The sequence below is a fragment of the Balaenoptera physalus genome (assembly GCF_965194825.1).
Source record: "Balaenoptera physalus genome assembly, chromosome: 15".
NCBI lineage: Eukaryota > Metazoa > Chordata > Mammalia > Artiodactyla > Balaenopteridae > Balaenoptera > Balaenoptera physalus.
The window spans coordinates 15672951-15688352 of NC_138894.1; the positions used below are offsets into that span (position 1 = coordinate 15672951).

The window sequence follows — 15402 nt, forward strand, 5'->3', positions numbered from 1 at the left end:
AACTGCGCTTGGGTTTGACATTTAGACTTTTAGTAGCAGAAGCTCTGTTACTGCCCAGAGAAATTAACCTCTGTGAACAGATGGAGCACAGAGAGGAAACAAGGTTTGCTTAGGACCACCCAGCTGATAAATGGTGGAACTGAGGTTCTTTGACTCTTAAGCCACAGGAGGCGGTAAGTAGTAGAAATAAGGTCTTCTCCTCAGCAAAGCCTCTAGGGATCTGACAAACTTCCCAAAGTCTCCTCCTAACTGGGAACAGCTCTGGCTTTAGGAGGGGATTGCTTGTATGTTTTTGCCTGAAAAGGAGAATTCATTTTAAATGCTGAATTTGGATTTCGTACAGGTGCCTAGAGAAATCTGGGCCTGAAGCCTGCTTTAAATAAATTGAATAAATGGCTGTTGATGGTACCAGCTATTTTTAACTTGACCCCTAGTCTCTTCTGACCCCTTCCTCTTCCCTCCGCCTGTCTTGTGGGCATCCCACTACCAGAGAGGGCTCTTTTCCTGTGACAGCGGATTGATTTGTAAAGAGTCAGTTTTGGTGTCTATATCCATACAAAAGTAGACATTTCTGTTGTTGTTTCAACTGATTGTCATTAGAATAAAGAAAGTGATTTTTTTGGGGGTGGTTGGGGGGTTGAATATAGCTCATACTCAATCTTCAGACCATTTTTTCTATATATACTAGAGGCATCTTGACCATCCTATGATTTTCTAGTATTTCTTACCAGTAAAACACAGAGATGTGGAATTACATGTATCTTCTCCACAACCTAGGCTCATTCGGCCAGATCAGGGCTGGGCAATGCTAAGCTCTGAGGAGACAGTAATTCCTGGGAGACTTGACGTCTAGCAGGGAGACCAACCCATAATCCACATGGCGACAGTACGATCCGTGCCGTGATGCTGATGTGTACAATCACCAGACCCTGTCTGCCTCAGAAAATGTCTCAGTGGAAGTGACGTTTCAGCCGACTCTCAAAGCATCTGAGTGTGTTTGCTTGGCAGGGAGGTGTGGTATAAATGGAGGCTTGGCAAGAGATGAGGCTGAGAAGGACACAGAGTCTCTGTCATGAATATCCTGGTAAGGAGTTTAGACTTGACCCTGGAGACCATAGGGAATCATTGAAGGGTTTTCAGCTGCAAGAGGAACATGATACTAAATGCACTGTAGCAAAATTATTCTGGCCATGGTGTCGAGGATCAAAGAGAGGGCCATGGCTGAATACAGAGAGACCATGAAGAGACAGTGGCGATGGTCCAGGCAAGAGATGTTGGGGACCTGAACCAAGGCAGTGCCTGTGAGGATGGAACAAAGTGGAAAGGTTCACGAACATTTAGGAATTAGAGTCAACGGGATCTAGTGACTAGGTGTGAGAAGTAAATTAGAAAGATATATGTCAGGGAAATACTGTATGACATCACTTATATGTGGAATCTACAAAACACAACAAGCTAGTGAGTATAACAAAGAAGAAGCAGACTCACAGAGAGAACAAACTAGTGGTTACCAGTGGGGAAGAGAAATATAGGAGTGGGGAAGTAAAAGGTACAAACTATTATGTATAAAATAAGCTACTAGGATATACTGTGCAACATGGAGAATACAGTCAATATTTTGCAATTACTATAAATGGAGTAAAACTTTTAAAAATTACTCCCTATATAGTGAATCCCTATATTGTACACCTGTAACTTATATAATATTGTACATCGACTACACTTGAATTTTTTTAAAAAAGAAAGACACATGTCAAGGATGTATCAGCAGGAAATAAGGCTCACTCAAAAGGGTTCTCTTGATGAGAATTTAATGAAAGCACCATATACAAAGGTGTGGTTTGAGTAAGGGGAGCCTACGGGGTAGGTGAGGCACCCAGGGACCAGCAACCACAGAAAACCATTACCACCCATGGGCCTGAAGCGGCAACCTGGAGGACAGCATTACTGGAGCTCAGTGAGAGCTGGGACCCTTCGAGCACCACCCAACAGGCGCTGGTTAGGCAGGGAGGGGGCAGGGAAGAGGGAACGTGGTGGGGAATAACACCCACCTCTCTCTCCTTCTACCATCCCATCTCCTGCCAGTGTCTCCCACTGGCTGAACAGGAAAGCAGAAGTCAGCCCTTCTGGGTGCAGAGCCGGGCAGAGAAGGGTGGAGAAGGAATGTAGGGAAGGGAAGATGGAGACAAACTAGCACAATGGGAACTCCTTTAGTTGCGAATCAAAGGAGCCCACTTAGGACTTCCCTGGTGGCGCAGTGGTTAAGAATCCATCTGCCAAGGCAGGGGACACAGGTTCAAGCCCTGGTCTGGGAAGATCCCACATGCTGCGGAGCAACTAAGTCCACGCGCCACAACTGCTGAGCCTGCGCTCTAGAGCCTGTGAGCCACAACTACTGAGCCCACGTGCCACAACTACTGAAGCCCACGCACCTAGAGGCCAAGCTCCGCAGCAAGAGAAGCCACCACAATGAGAAGCCCGTGCACTGCAACGAAGAGTAGCCCCCTCTCGCCACAAGTAGAGAAAGCCTGCGTGCAGCAATGAAGACCCAACGTAGCCAATAAATTAATTAATTAAAATTTAAAAAAGAAAAAGAAACCCACTTAAACTGGCTTAGGCCAAAATTAAAGGTGGGAGGGGGTAGTTCACTGACTCATGTAACTGTCAAGCAGGAGTGGATCCAAAGCCTTACAAGAATGTCATCAATACTTCTCACTCTCCTTGTCAACTCCTTTTTCTCCCTCGATGCCAGCTATGTTCTCCCAGAACTTTCCAGGCAGCAGTGAGTCTGACTACCAGCATCTCTAGGGTCACAAACCGAGAGCTTTTATTCCCAGAGAAGGGCAGGGATTCCTTCTCCAGTTCAGAAGGGCCCCAGCAAGGGGCCAACTGCCTGGCATGGGTCGCATGGGGTACTGGACGCAGCTAGGACCAGCTCCTGACTCAACATACAGCTTGGGAGCTTGACACTGGCCATGGTGAGAATATTTACACTGAGAAAAATCAGCAAATGTTACCAATCAGGGTTCTTCACAACTTTGTTGCTGAATGTTTACCAGCAAACCATTGTGGGTCGGGAAATGCTGCACCATCATAGGTTCAAGCTGGGTGAATGAGGAAGAGAAAGGAGGCAAGTTGGACATGGCTTGTCTCTACCCTTCACCTCCACTTTCTTAGTAGGAGAAGGGACATCCTAATAGAAGAATGGTTGGAATGCTCATGGACCATTTATGATGGGCCAGGCACTGTTCTAAGAGCCTTACATTTAAAAAATGTAATTCTTTTTTTTAAATTAATTAATTTATTTTTTATTGTTGGCTGCATTGGGTTCTTGTTGCTACACGTGGGCTTTCTCTAGCTGTGGCGAGCAGGGGCTACTCTTCATTGTGGTGCACGGGCTTCACATTGCAGTGGCTTCTCTTGTTGCGGAGCACGGGCTCTAGGCGCACGGGCTTCAGTAGTTATGGTACGTGGGCTCAGTAGTTGTGGCTCGCGGGCTCTAGAGCACAGGCTCAGTAGTTGTGGCACACGGGCTTAGTTGCTCCGCGGCATGTGGGATCTTCCCGGACCAGGGCTCAAACCCATGTTGCCTGAACTGGCAGGTGGATTCTTAACCACTGTACCACCAGGGAAGCCCAAAAATGTAATTCTTATAGCAACACTATGTGATAAGTAGAAATAAGGAAACTGAGGCATGGATGAGATAACCAGTCCAAGGTCATCTAGCTAGTATCAGGAGAGCTGATATGAACTTAATTTGTGTCAGTGTCCATAATCTTGAGAACTACACTGAAGTATTCTCTAAAACTGCACCGTCTAATACAGTAACCACTAACCACATTGGCTATTATAATTGAAATGAAATAATTAAAAGTTCAGTTTTTCACTCATATTAGACACATTTCAAGTTCTCCATTGTCACATGATGCTAGTGGCTACTGTATTGGCCACAGATAGAACACATTTCCATCATGACAGAGGGTTCTATGAATAGACTGTCAGAAAGAAAGAAGCCACACACATTTGCTTGGAAATACAGAAAATTTAATGGCCTCTGTGGACTGCGGTAACATAAAAACTCGAGATACAGTTTCATGTCTCTTCTGCTCTGATCTAAGCAAATTCATTCACTTATTCATTCATTCATTCATTCAATACACATTAACTGACCACCTACTATGTCCCAGGACCTGTGCTAGGTTCTGGGGATAGAAAGATGAATAAAGGAACAAAGCTCCTGCCCTCCAGAGGCTCACAATCTGATGGTGGAGGCAGACAAGTGAAAAGGCAAATCTAAGGCCATGAGGGGAGTGTGATGAGGGGAGATTCAAGGATAATATGACAGACTCAGACAGGCAGCCAGCTGAATCTAAGGCTTTCAGGGAAGACTTCACAGAAGGGGTGATTTCCAAAGTGGGTGTTGAACGATGAATCTGAGTTGGCAGGTTTCGGGTATTTTAGAGAGAATGTTTCAAATCTCAGAGAGGCACAGGAAAACATGGGTCACCCGGGGACCCGTGACTGAGTGGACCTGACTAACGTCTCAGATGCGGTAGATACTCAGGCAGTGACTAGAACAGAAGTCAGATGTTCTCCTCAGGGGTGGAAAGAGGGCAGCGCTAAGGAGGAACAGGTGTCGGGGTGGAGAGAAAGGAATGAGAAAGAGCTTCCTTTTGGACACGCCAAGTTTGATGTGCCTGCAGAACGTTCAAGAGGGTAGGCGGGGTTGGTGCTCAAGAGCAAGGTCAAGGGATACAGATTTAAGGACATCAGCCTCAAGGCAGTGATTAAACGAAGGGCCTGGCTGAGTTCATGGGGGAGGGTGTGCAGAGAGAGATGAGGACAAACTGAGAGTGACCCGAATGAACAAAACCAGCTCCAGGAAATGCCAGCCTATCAGGGGCAGGAGAGAAATGGGGCCAGGGGAGAAACCTCATTAGAGGATCATCGCAAGGATATGGTGCCTGGAAATCAAGGGCTGTGATGCCAGCTGAGGCAGAGAAGCCAAATAACACGAGGGCTGAAAAGTCCCCACGAGAGTCAACCATGGGAAGAACCACGTTCATGGACTCAGGAAGCCAGGCTGCAGTGGGTTCAGGAAGAAATGGAAAGTAAAGAAAGGCAGATAATAACTGTGTGAGACAAAGCCTTTTTAAAAAATACTCAGCCTTGAAGATTATGATCAAAGTGTCCCCAGCACGTCTATTAACTGCTTTGAAGAAGCCAGTAGACAGAGAAATGTGAAGAATCCAGGGTGAGAAGGAATAAACGGGAAGCAAGGCCCCAAGGACCTAGGACGGGATGGGGTCTAAAGCACAGGTGGAGAGTTTGGCTTTGGAGGAGAGGGGCTCCCATTCCACGGGTGTGAGAAGGAAGCGGGAAGGATGAGCACAGACACAACATGTGTGAACGTGGGAAGAGGAAATTGAGGAATCCCATCTCCTGGCCTCTCCATGAAGCAGGAGATGGGGTTCTGCTGAGAGCAGAGGACTCGCTCGAGGACAGAAGTGAAGACCTGAAATAACCACTGGGCAAAGGGAGAGCCAATGAGAAGCACAGGAGCACGCCTGGGCTGCACCCCAAGGCCAGCTGAGGTTGGAGAGGAGGCCATGGAGGCGCCTGGGCTGAGAGGTGCCCTTTTCCTGGCTGTGCTCAGACCTCCAGGTGCAACAGAGGAAAAACAAGACAGCTGGATTCATCCAGGACTGGACTCTGCCGAGTAGGAATGGGGGATGGGCAAAAAGGAAAAGAGGCTGATGCCCTGGTTATCCGGAAGGATGTGAAGACAGGAGGAGGGTGACACACTGGAGAAAATACGATGTCATCTAGTTATCAGGGGTGGAGGAAAAAGAGAAGTGAACAGATGGGAAGCCATGACCAGAGAGTTAGACATCAAAAATGAAGAAATTGGGAATTCCCTGGCAGTCCAGTGGTTAAGACTCCGCCCTTCCACTGTGCGGGGGCACAGGTTCGATCCCTGGTCGGGGAACTAGGATCCCGCATGCCACAGAGGGCGGCCAAAACATGGAGAAATTATGGGTGATGACAGTGTCCAGGGTGTAACTAAGAGAGGGTTTTAATGGAGAAAATGGAAAGACACCTGGAATTGAGTAAATAAAGAATCTGTAAAACAAGTGGTTTAGATGGTTTGTGAAAGTGGACTTCGAAGACACCAAATTTGAGGAAGAGGGGATGGAAAAGAAGACCATGAATGTGGGGGAATGACCAGCGGTGCGGCAGGTGACAGTGACAAAGAAGGGAAGAGGTTTGGGGGAAGGTTTCATATGAGGGTAGAAGAGGGACCATTTGACCTGGCGCAGTTAGGTCCCCGGCAGAGGGCTAGTGCCATCCTTACATGAGCTTGGAAGAACTGTCAGTCTCCCTGTGAAAGTTCTGAAGAAGCAGGTGTCCTCAATGAAGAGCCAAGTGCCAGGTACCAGTATTCTGCAAAGAGGTGGCACCTTTGCGGAGGTTTTGGACAAAGTTTTTGGCACATTGAGAGAGCTGTTGGTCAGGTTACAAGGGAAGCAGTGGATCATTCTGAGGATGAAAGGGTGGGGATGGAGGAACTGACACTTTAGGCACAGATGACAAATATGGGGCCTGATGGGATCACCTGACCTCAAGATGTTAGCTAGAGCTCTGGGGTCAAGGGTGGCCCCAGAGAGTGTAGAAGACTTGGTGACACTCTCAAATGGGGGGCTTTTGTCCAGGATCCCCCAAAACATTCGTGAGAAGTTTGGGACCCCAGAAGATAACAGGACAATGGGACAACTAGATCGGTTGATTCCCAAGACCCACACTCTTGGGTGGAAACCAGAGCAGCCTCCCAGGAGATGAGGGCAAGTTGGTCACACTCCCAAAGAGGTCCTCACCTAGGTATGCCGAGTCCAGACTAGACATTCCTTCTGGTAAGAAAAGCAGAGGACCCAGGGGACGGACAATGAAAGAAATCAAGCAAGGGAAGTCATAATTATTTGTTACTATAAAATAGAGATCTACTGGGGGCCAGTGATGAAGTCTAAGCTGGTAAAGACCACCCAGGCACGTGTGACAAAATAAAAGACCCAAAGGCCAATTCCACTGGACCCATGATCATCAGGTATGTGGGTTTCCAAGTTTCTCCCTCAACTTCACCCTGAAGAGACTTCTTCAGTCCTAGGAGGTCAATGGCCAGAAAAATCTCAGCTATTATCCAAGTAGTCCCACGTCACGGGAATCACAAGGCTTGGCAGGGAGGGTGTGGAAAGGAAACACTCCCTCTCTGTGTTCCAAAAGTAGTTTCAGAATAATGCTGGGGACCCAGACTTTAAACTGAGGCCTCAGGTGGTTTGGGCAAAGCCCTCCTTCTGCGTACGTGCCCTTCTGAAGAAGTTTCAGTTCTCTGAGTAGGACCTAAAAGGCCCAAAGACAGCCTCTTCTTCATAACTCCACACTCGCCTGAGGAAACTGAACATCACCCATCCCAGTCAGCAAATCCTGAATATTCCAGAGACACCTGCACAGATAGGTGAGCGGCCACCTGAGACTCCAGGTACCTGCCACCCTTAGCTCAGCTGTCATCTCCTCCATGACACCCTCACCACTACACACACACACCAAACACATGCCCTCCACTGTACCCCCTCTCTCCATAGAGTTTACCATTGCATTTATTATCACACTGTGCTTTAATTGTTTACATTTTGCCTCTCCAGCTACATTTGGAGCTTCTTTATCCCTATAAATATTTATCCCAATAAATAGTTGTAGGAGGAGTTGGACTGGTCTGGGATAGAGTTAAATTGAATTGAACTGAGTTGAAATGAACCGAAATGACACTGGGAAAAAAAGAGTAGGACATTCCCGCAGCAACAAGGCTGAGCGTTATGCTGATTTCCTCATCAAGGGTCTCCCCAGAAACCCACCACCTCCAGAACGTCTCCCCAGTTCCCCAGCCACGGCGCCCCTCTCCCACCAGGCAGGTCCTCATTGCTTCTTGTGGAACAGAGCCGGCGCCGGCTCCTTGCTGGGTTCAGCCATGACCTGCATGGGCTGGTTGTTCAGGGCGGCCTTGCGCATCTTGTGGTACATGAACTCGTTCTGTTGGAACATGCGCAGCTCCATCTCCGTCTGCATCCGCATGGCCTGTGGGACGCGGATACACCGAAATCAGTGATGACAAGCTCCTAGGATGTGCTGGTTTCTGACCTACCTTGGCCCTTTTGGAAATGACAGACTATGGGGTAAGCGGCTCCCAGCCACTGAGATTCAGCTGTACCTCCTCAGAGGACACACACACACACTCACACACTGCGAGTCTAAGGTCCTGACAGTGGACTCCATTTGTTAGGAAGAGGGAGTCAGACCCCTGAGAGAGTAGCTTGAGGGAATGCTTTCAGCAGAGAATGTTTGTTCTCAGGAACTGCTAGGTGGGGACCTGGATTTGAGCCCTGGTTCCTGCACTTAAGTCCCATCAACACTGTGGGACATCAGGCAAGTGACTTAATCCCTTCAGCCCTCAGTTTCCTCATACATGAAATGGGTGAGATTCCCTTGTACTTTACAACGGCCGGGAAGATTACAGCATGTGACACATAGAAAAACCCTCATTCTCCCATATGTTAATTCAAGAAATATTCTTCAAGGGCCAGGCTTCGTTGAGGGGCTGAGGTTAGAGCAGTGAATACAATGACAAACACTTGTATCTGACAAGCTTAATGTACTGACATACATTCTATGACACCAAAGTCTGTCCTCTTTCCCTGTACTACTGCCTGAGGACAGTCCTTCGAACTCTGTCACTTTCAAATAAATCAGCCCTCGAAGCACAAAGCCAACCAGCAGCTATGCAGAGCATGCCACTCACCAGACACCGTTCTGAGTGCTTTTCACACATCAATTCATTGAACCTTTGTCACAACCTTACCCTTTTTTCTCCATTTTTCTGATGACGAGACTGAGGCCCACACACTCAATATTTGTAGCCACACAGCTGGAAAGTGGTGAAACTGGAATTGGATCCCAGCAGTCTGATCCCAGAGTCTGTGCTCCCGGACTCTACTCCATGTGGCACGTTTTCTAATGTATGTGCTACACACACACGCACACCATTAGGTTTTCTCAGTCCAGGCTTGGAGCATCCCAGCGTTCGAGTCTCAATTTTGCCATCCACGCGCTTTGTGACTAAGGACAGGTTACTCCGCTTCTCTGGGCCTCAGTTTTCTCAGATGTAAAACAAGGGGAGTGGACTAAGCATTTCTGAATTCCCTTCTGGTCTAGCAGGCAATCTAGGGTCTTTCCAAAAGCAGAGTCTAGCACTCAGCTTTCATCTTCAGAGAGCCCAGACCTGCCCCAAGAAGCCACTTGCCTCTAAGTCCTTGGTGATGGGGTGGGAGGGTCCGTGTGTCACCAGGAGAATGCCATAGGCTTTGCAGATCATGCTGTGCCCCACCTCAATGTTGCCAGCATGCCAGTTGGTCAGCCCTGTCCGCATGATGGCCATGCCCAGCTGGGCATTGTTGGGGTGATACAGCTTCCTGTAGGGGCAGAGCAAGTAATGATAACACATATTCCCAACCTACCTTTTATCTGCACAACATTTGACAACTTATAAAGTGACCTCACTGATTAAGTCCGTATACTCTCCCACCAGAGCTGTGTGGCATCAGCCATCAAGGGAGACTAAGGCACACAGAGATGCGGTGAGATGCCAAACACCCCACGCAGTGAGGCTGCAAGAGCTGAGACTCTGACCTAGGCAACTGAGCCGAGTCCTAATAGGGAAACGGGGTCAGGATTGTACTTGGAACTGGAGTACAAGGAGCTGGGAGCCTTCGGGGCTCCCCAGCCATCTCCTTTGAAAGGGCTAGGAAGTTCAGGGGAAAAAAAATAATTTGAATGTCCTTCTTGGGACAGAGTTGTATTTTCACCTCCTTGGCACTCTCTTAACAGGACTTCCTTTTTGCATGTTGTACCGTTTTCCCAGATTTTGTTGATGAGTAACATCCACTCAAAAAAAATGCAACTTTCTTATGCCAACGTATTCATTTGGCCAGAAATACAAATTCACATGCCAATGTGGACACATAAGGCAAGAGAGGACATTAGCGGAGGGAAGGCAAAGGAGTTGCCTTTTACAATTTATAAGCAAGAATGGCTGACACCTCTTTTTTTTTTTTTTGCGCCTTGCTGTGAAGCATGTGGGATCTTAGTTCCCAAACCAGGGATTGAACCCACTCCCCCTGCAGTGGAAGCGAGGAGTCTCAACCACTGGACCACCAGGGAAGTTCCTCTTTTTTTTTTTTAAATAAAATCTAAAGCTGACAAGATTGCCTCTTTTGATTGTTAGGGGGGGAAAAAAACCTTTCGAAGCACTTAAAATCAAGCCAGATTTAGCCTTAAGGAAACCACAAGCAGAAGATGCCTCCCACATGATAGACAAGCTGGAGGATTTGGGAAAGACCAGGGATGACAAATAGATTTCATCTCAGGTATCAGATCTGATTATTTGGACATGATTGCTCAGAACACCATGATAAAAAGACTCAGTTATAAAGAGGAGAGTGATCCCTTACTGATGCCTGCTGTGGGCGCAGGAGGGAGAGGTAGCAAGATGTATGCCATCCCTTTGCCATCCCTGGAACAGACACATTTCCAGGAGGATCGTCACCTACATATAGCCATCCACCATCCTCCTGGCGTAGTGTGAGGCCTCCTCAAAGGCCTGCAGGTAGGAGAGGACCTCGGAAACCGTGCTCAGCATCCGCAGCGTGTAGATGTTGGTGTCAGCAAACACTGGCTCCTGCTTCTGCAGGCACTCCCGGCATAATTTCACAACCTAGGAGACACAGGCCCTGTCCGTTATCCCTGCACCAGAGCACATGCTTAATTCACATATGGGAGCATCACGGTGGCATTGGACACTCGCTCTTCGAAGCTTGAGGAAATTGCCGGCAGAGAAGGGAAAGCACCAGTTTGTGATCTGAATAGCAAAATGGTCCTGTTTGGCTTAAGATGTAGGGATGGCAAGGGTAACCGTGGGAGACACAGCTGACATGGCAGAATGAGGAGTTATCATAGAAGCCAGTAGGGAGTTATGAAATCCATGTTCATACATATGTATGTACTTCGTCTCACAACAACGCAATGAGATAGGCACTACTAATATTCCCATTCTCCCAGACGAGAAAACTGAAGCACAGAGGGGCAAGTGCTTTGCCAAAGTTACACAGAAAGTGAGCAATGGAGCAAGCATTCAAATCAAGCAGTGGAGCTTGATCTTAACCATCATTCCCATGATTCTGCATCCTGGCTGTGCTTTGGAGTCATCTGGAGAGCTTTTTTAAATCCCGATGTCTGAGTCCTACCCCAGACCAATTGAAACTGAATATCCGGGGGAGGGACCCTGGCATCCTTCACATCTGCCCCTGGGTGGCCCTTATGCACAGTGACGTTGGACAGTCATGCCCTGCTCAAAGCGTACAGGATGGATTGGCAGAGAGAGAGGCCGGGCGACCCATCAGGAGGAGGCCACATTGGTCCTGGTGAGGAAGAAGATGGGCCCGACCACAAGCGGCTTTATAGTCAGGCTTTTCCGACTGATTCATGTGTAGACATATCTTCAGTTACACCCTACAAAGTCAGATGGTCTCTAGATTGTAGTGGTTCAGAGTTCTCCTCTCCTTCCCTTGCCACCCTCATGGGAGAAATGTCACACAATTCTTTCCATTTCAAATGCGTGGAAACCAATTTTCTCCGAGACTCTCCCAGAGGCCCACGAGGCAGCTGGGTAGGGGCGTGACAAAGTGTAAGCTGGCAAACAACCTGTCCTGAAGACAATCCTCGTTAAGCCCACGGGCAGCGGCCAGCCCTGCACCCGACCCTCCCAAGCTTGAGCAGAGAAGAGGACAAACGAAGAAGAGGACAGAGGAATGGAATCAGGAGCTCCAGCCCCTACCTCGAGCCTCTGCCATAGATTTTGCATACTGTACAGCAACGCTTTGTTCATGGGACTCTCTCCCCGCAACCTGACAGAACTCCTGGGAGGCAAGGAGCATGTCGTGTGTTGGTCACCCCAGTAAGGGCTCAAAAATGGGCAAAGAATGAGTGAGGAAAAGAGGCGAATGAAGATAAGAGAAAAGCAGATAGAAATGAACAGAAATTCATCTCCCACATTGCCATGCCCTAGTGCCATCCAAACCTAGCTACCAAATTGTTTAAAGAGCTTGGGGAAAAAAATACTGATTCATGGTCCCTGTGTTCTGTTGCAGACTAGACGAATCACACCTTAGGGGGTGAGACACGGGAATCTGTATTTCCAACAAGCTGCCTGAGTGAATTCAGTGCAAGCACATGCTCTGCAGGTCAGTGTTGGCAGTGGGTCTCAACTTTAGGTGCTTGCTGAAATCACTTGGGAGCTCTAAAAATCTTGATGTCCCACTCCTAGAGATTCTGGAGGAATTGTCCTGAGCATCAGGATATTTTCAGTGATTCTAGTGTACAGCCGGTTGAGAACTCCTGGTGTTTCTAGAGCCAGGGTTGAATGCACAGTTAGTAGATCTGGAAACTGTAGCCAGGACACGAGAAAGCAAGACACCCACTGCCATTTCCATTCCTCCATCCCTGATATCACAGACATCCCCAGCCCCAGGACATCTGTCAGGCTGCCTGTGCTCTCCTCAAACCCAGTTTCAGTGAGTTGAACGGTCACTGAGAACACACCCCTAAAAGGTGCTAAATGCTTAAGGGCAAGAAGAGTCATGGTCTCAGCCAAGGGACATCTTCCAGAAAAACAACCTGTTTCGTAGCCTTCCCATCTTCACCCCTCCACCATCACCATTTCCCTCCTTTACTAGAGAATCTTTCTGCCCTCCTCCCCACCCCCACCCCCTATAAAAATGAATTCTTACCTTGTGGTACAAACCCTCAGAGCGAGCCTTGTCAATTTTTTCCAGCGTATCCTTGGAGAATTGTATCATCTCCTTCACCACCTCCTGAGAGGGCTGGGAAAGGGAGGGACATTGAGTTGGAGACCCCTTTGTGAGGCAACCCACTGCACCTTTGAACAGCTGCCACCTTTGACATTTACTGTAGTACAAGATTAATGCCTTCTTCATTGAATGCTTCAGTTCTATAAATGCCGCTCAAGGTCCCTATAGATCAGGACTTCCCTGGTGGTCCAGTAGTTGAGGACAGAGGCCGGGGACTTGACCAAAAAATATCATACTCCAGTTTGCCATTGGAGCTCATTAAAGAGGGCCCTGTGGCTATGGGCTGTCAACCCTTCCAAGTGTCTCTGCATCCAGTCTATATTTCCTTGTCTAGACCAAAAAGATATCATGAGAGAACTTGTCAGCTGTGAAATCTAGACCTACCAGGCTCCCTATGTTTGCCTAAGCAGTCTAGTGATCTTGTAAAAAAAAAATGAGGTTTTGATATTTGAGGTACCATAATTAAGAAGCCAGTTCCCATGAAGGCACAATAATTTTGAAGAAAAAGTGCCAAATTTCTCAAAGACCAAAGGAAAAGTTTGCTTGCTATGTTTATCCATTATCAGAAGCTCTTTTCTGGGGGGACTTCCCTGGCGGTTCAGTGGTTAAGACTCCTCGCTTCCACTGCAGGGGGCACAGGTTCGATCCCTGGTCAGGGAACTAAGATCCCGCATACCACGTGGCAAAAAAACCCCAAAAAACTCAACAGCAAAAAAAAAAAAAAAAAAAAAACTAAAGAAAGAGAAGTTCTTTTCTGAAAAAAAGATTTTTTTTTTGCTTGGGCAAATCTAATATAACTTTTTTCCAAAATAAAAATACCTTTATTATTTATTCTGACTGTAACATTAACATATGCAAACTGTAAAAAATGAAAACATATGAAAAAGTATGGAGAAAAAAGTAGAAATCCCCAGAACCCACACAAAGATGGGCACAGCACGTTGAGGAGTATTTTCCAATGAGTATACAGAAGAAAAATATTTAAACTATTTAACAACTGGTACAGGAAAGGCACTGACCAATCAAAGGCACAGACACATCAACAAAGAGTATGTCTATATGACAGTATCAGTGTGTTCTGGCTGAATTGCAGTCCTGCATGTACACACATGCATGAGTGCATATGTCAATAGCATCAATCTTTTTCTAACTGGCATAATAACATATTTCTGTCTATTGCCTGTTTTTTTTTCACACAGTAGATTGTGGATATTTTCCCACATAAATATAAAAACACCTATATTGCCTTTTTAATAACTAGAGTTTTCCACTGTACAAAACTAGAATAATTTAATCAGTTCTCTGGTCGTCCAATTTTTTCACCACAAAGAATCGGGATCAACAGCTGTGTTTATATCTGCTGCTCACATTATTTTGTGAGGTCACCGTCACTAAACTACCAAAAAGTAACAGGAGAATGGGCATCTGTTCCCTTAAAAATACAGCCCCCTAATACATGGAGATCAAGGGTCTTCCCTCAGGCTCCCAGCTGTCTTGAGCCGGTTCCACAGTGTCCATCTTGTAATAGGAGAACCCGAACCCAGGACAGCTTGCTTCAGGGTCAAGATCACTTAAGGAAGTGGGATTATATTTATTCTTCTCCCCACCTCACCTACTTTGGCTTCTGCAGAGTTCTTGATTATCCCTAAAATTCTGACCACCTTCATTTCCATATCCTTCTGTATCTGGGCCTCCCTGCAATTCTTCTGTATTTGTTTCTGTACTTGTCTCACAGCCTGACTCCAACATTTGATGCACCCATCAGTGCTCTGACTTCTTCTGGCAGGTCTCACTCCTGTCTTAACTTTCGCCTTGACCTTTGATTTGGCGGAGATTTCTGGCTTCTGGCTGCCTTCTTGCCTGACGACCCGAATGTTGGCTTCCCGCCCGAGTGCTACTCAGCACTCTGTTAGTTAGCAGACCATGTCTTGGTCCCAAGACCAGTCATTTCAGTGTGTGTCTGCTTTCCTTAGCCCGTTTGAATCAAGCACATTAGTAAGAGGAGTCCATATCTTGCCTGGTTGTGTGGAGTTCTGTGACTGGCGGTTCGGAGGTGCGTCACCCATCTATCTAACGTACATCTTTAGTTTCACCTATAGTTTGTTGCCCAAGTGTTGGCTCATAAAATCACATCTAGTTTATGAGCACTAGTCTCCAATCTACTGTTAAGTTCCATTGTCTTTAAAACTCAAAATTCTCAATGAATCTTCTGGAGTAATCAATATCTTGCAGGGTAAATTCAGGGAATACCAAGCTGTTAGGTGTTAATAAAAGCCTTGCTCAATTTGGTGTTGTAAGGAAGAGCGTTACTTTAAGCTCTGGAAGGGAATTAAATTTTTTCAAGGAGGCAACTGCCAAGGTTCTCAAAACAACCTGGCTGAAAGGTTGTTAACTGACACATGCAACATGTGATAAAGCTATTCCGAGAAGG

At 47.0% G+C, this 15402-nt stretch overlaps 1 protein-coding gene across 2 annotated transcripts in view; it reads right to left on the reverse strand.

The window, feature by feature from the left end:
• Positions 1 to 4027: 4027 nt before the first annotated feature.
• SMYD1 (SET and MYND domain containing 1) overlaps positions 4028 to 15402 on the reverse strand; it is a 42246-nt gene continuing 30871 nt past the window's right edge. For both annotated transcript variants that reach the window (XM_082426837.1, XM_082426836.1), the window contains 4 exons: positions 12891 to 12983; positions 10656 to 10819; positions 9350 to 9518; positions 4028 to 8127 (listed from right to left, as the gene is read on the reverse strand). In XM_082426837.1, the coding sequence (XP_082282963.1) occupies positions 7969 to 8127; positions 9350 to 9518; positions 10656 to 10819; positions 12891 to 12983 (585 nt within the window). In that variant the 3' untranslated portion in view covers positions 4028 to 7968. The remainder of the gene's footprint in view (positions 8128 to 9349; positions 9519 to 10655; positions 10820 to 12890; positions 12984 to 15402) is intronic.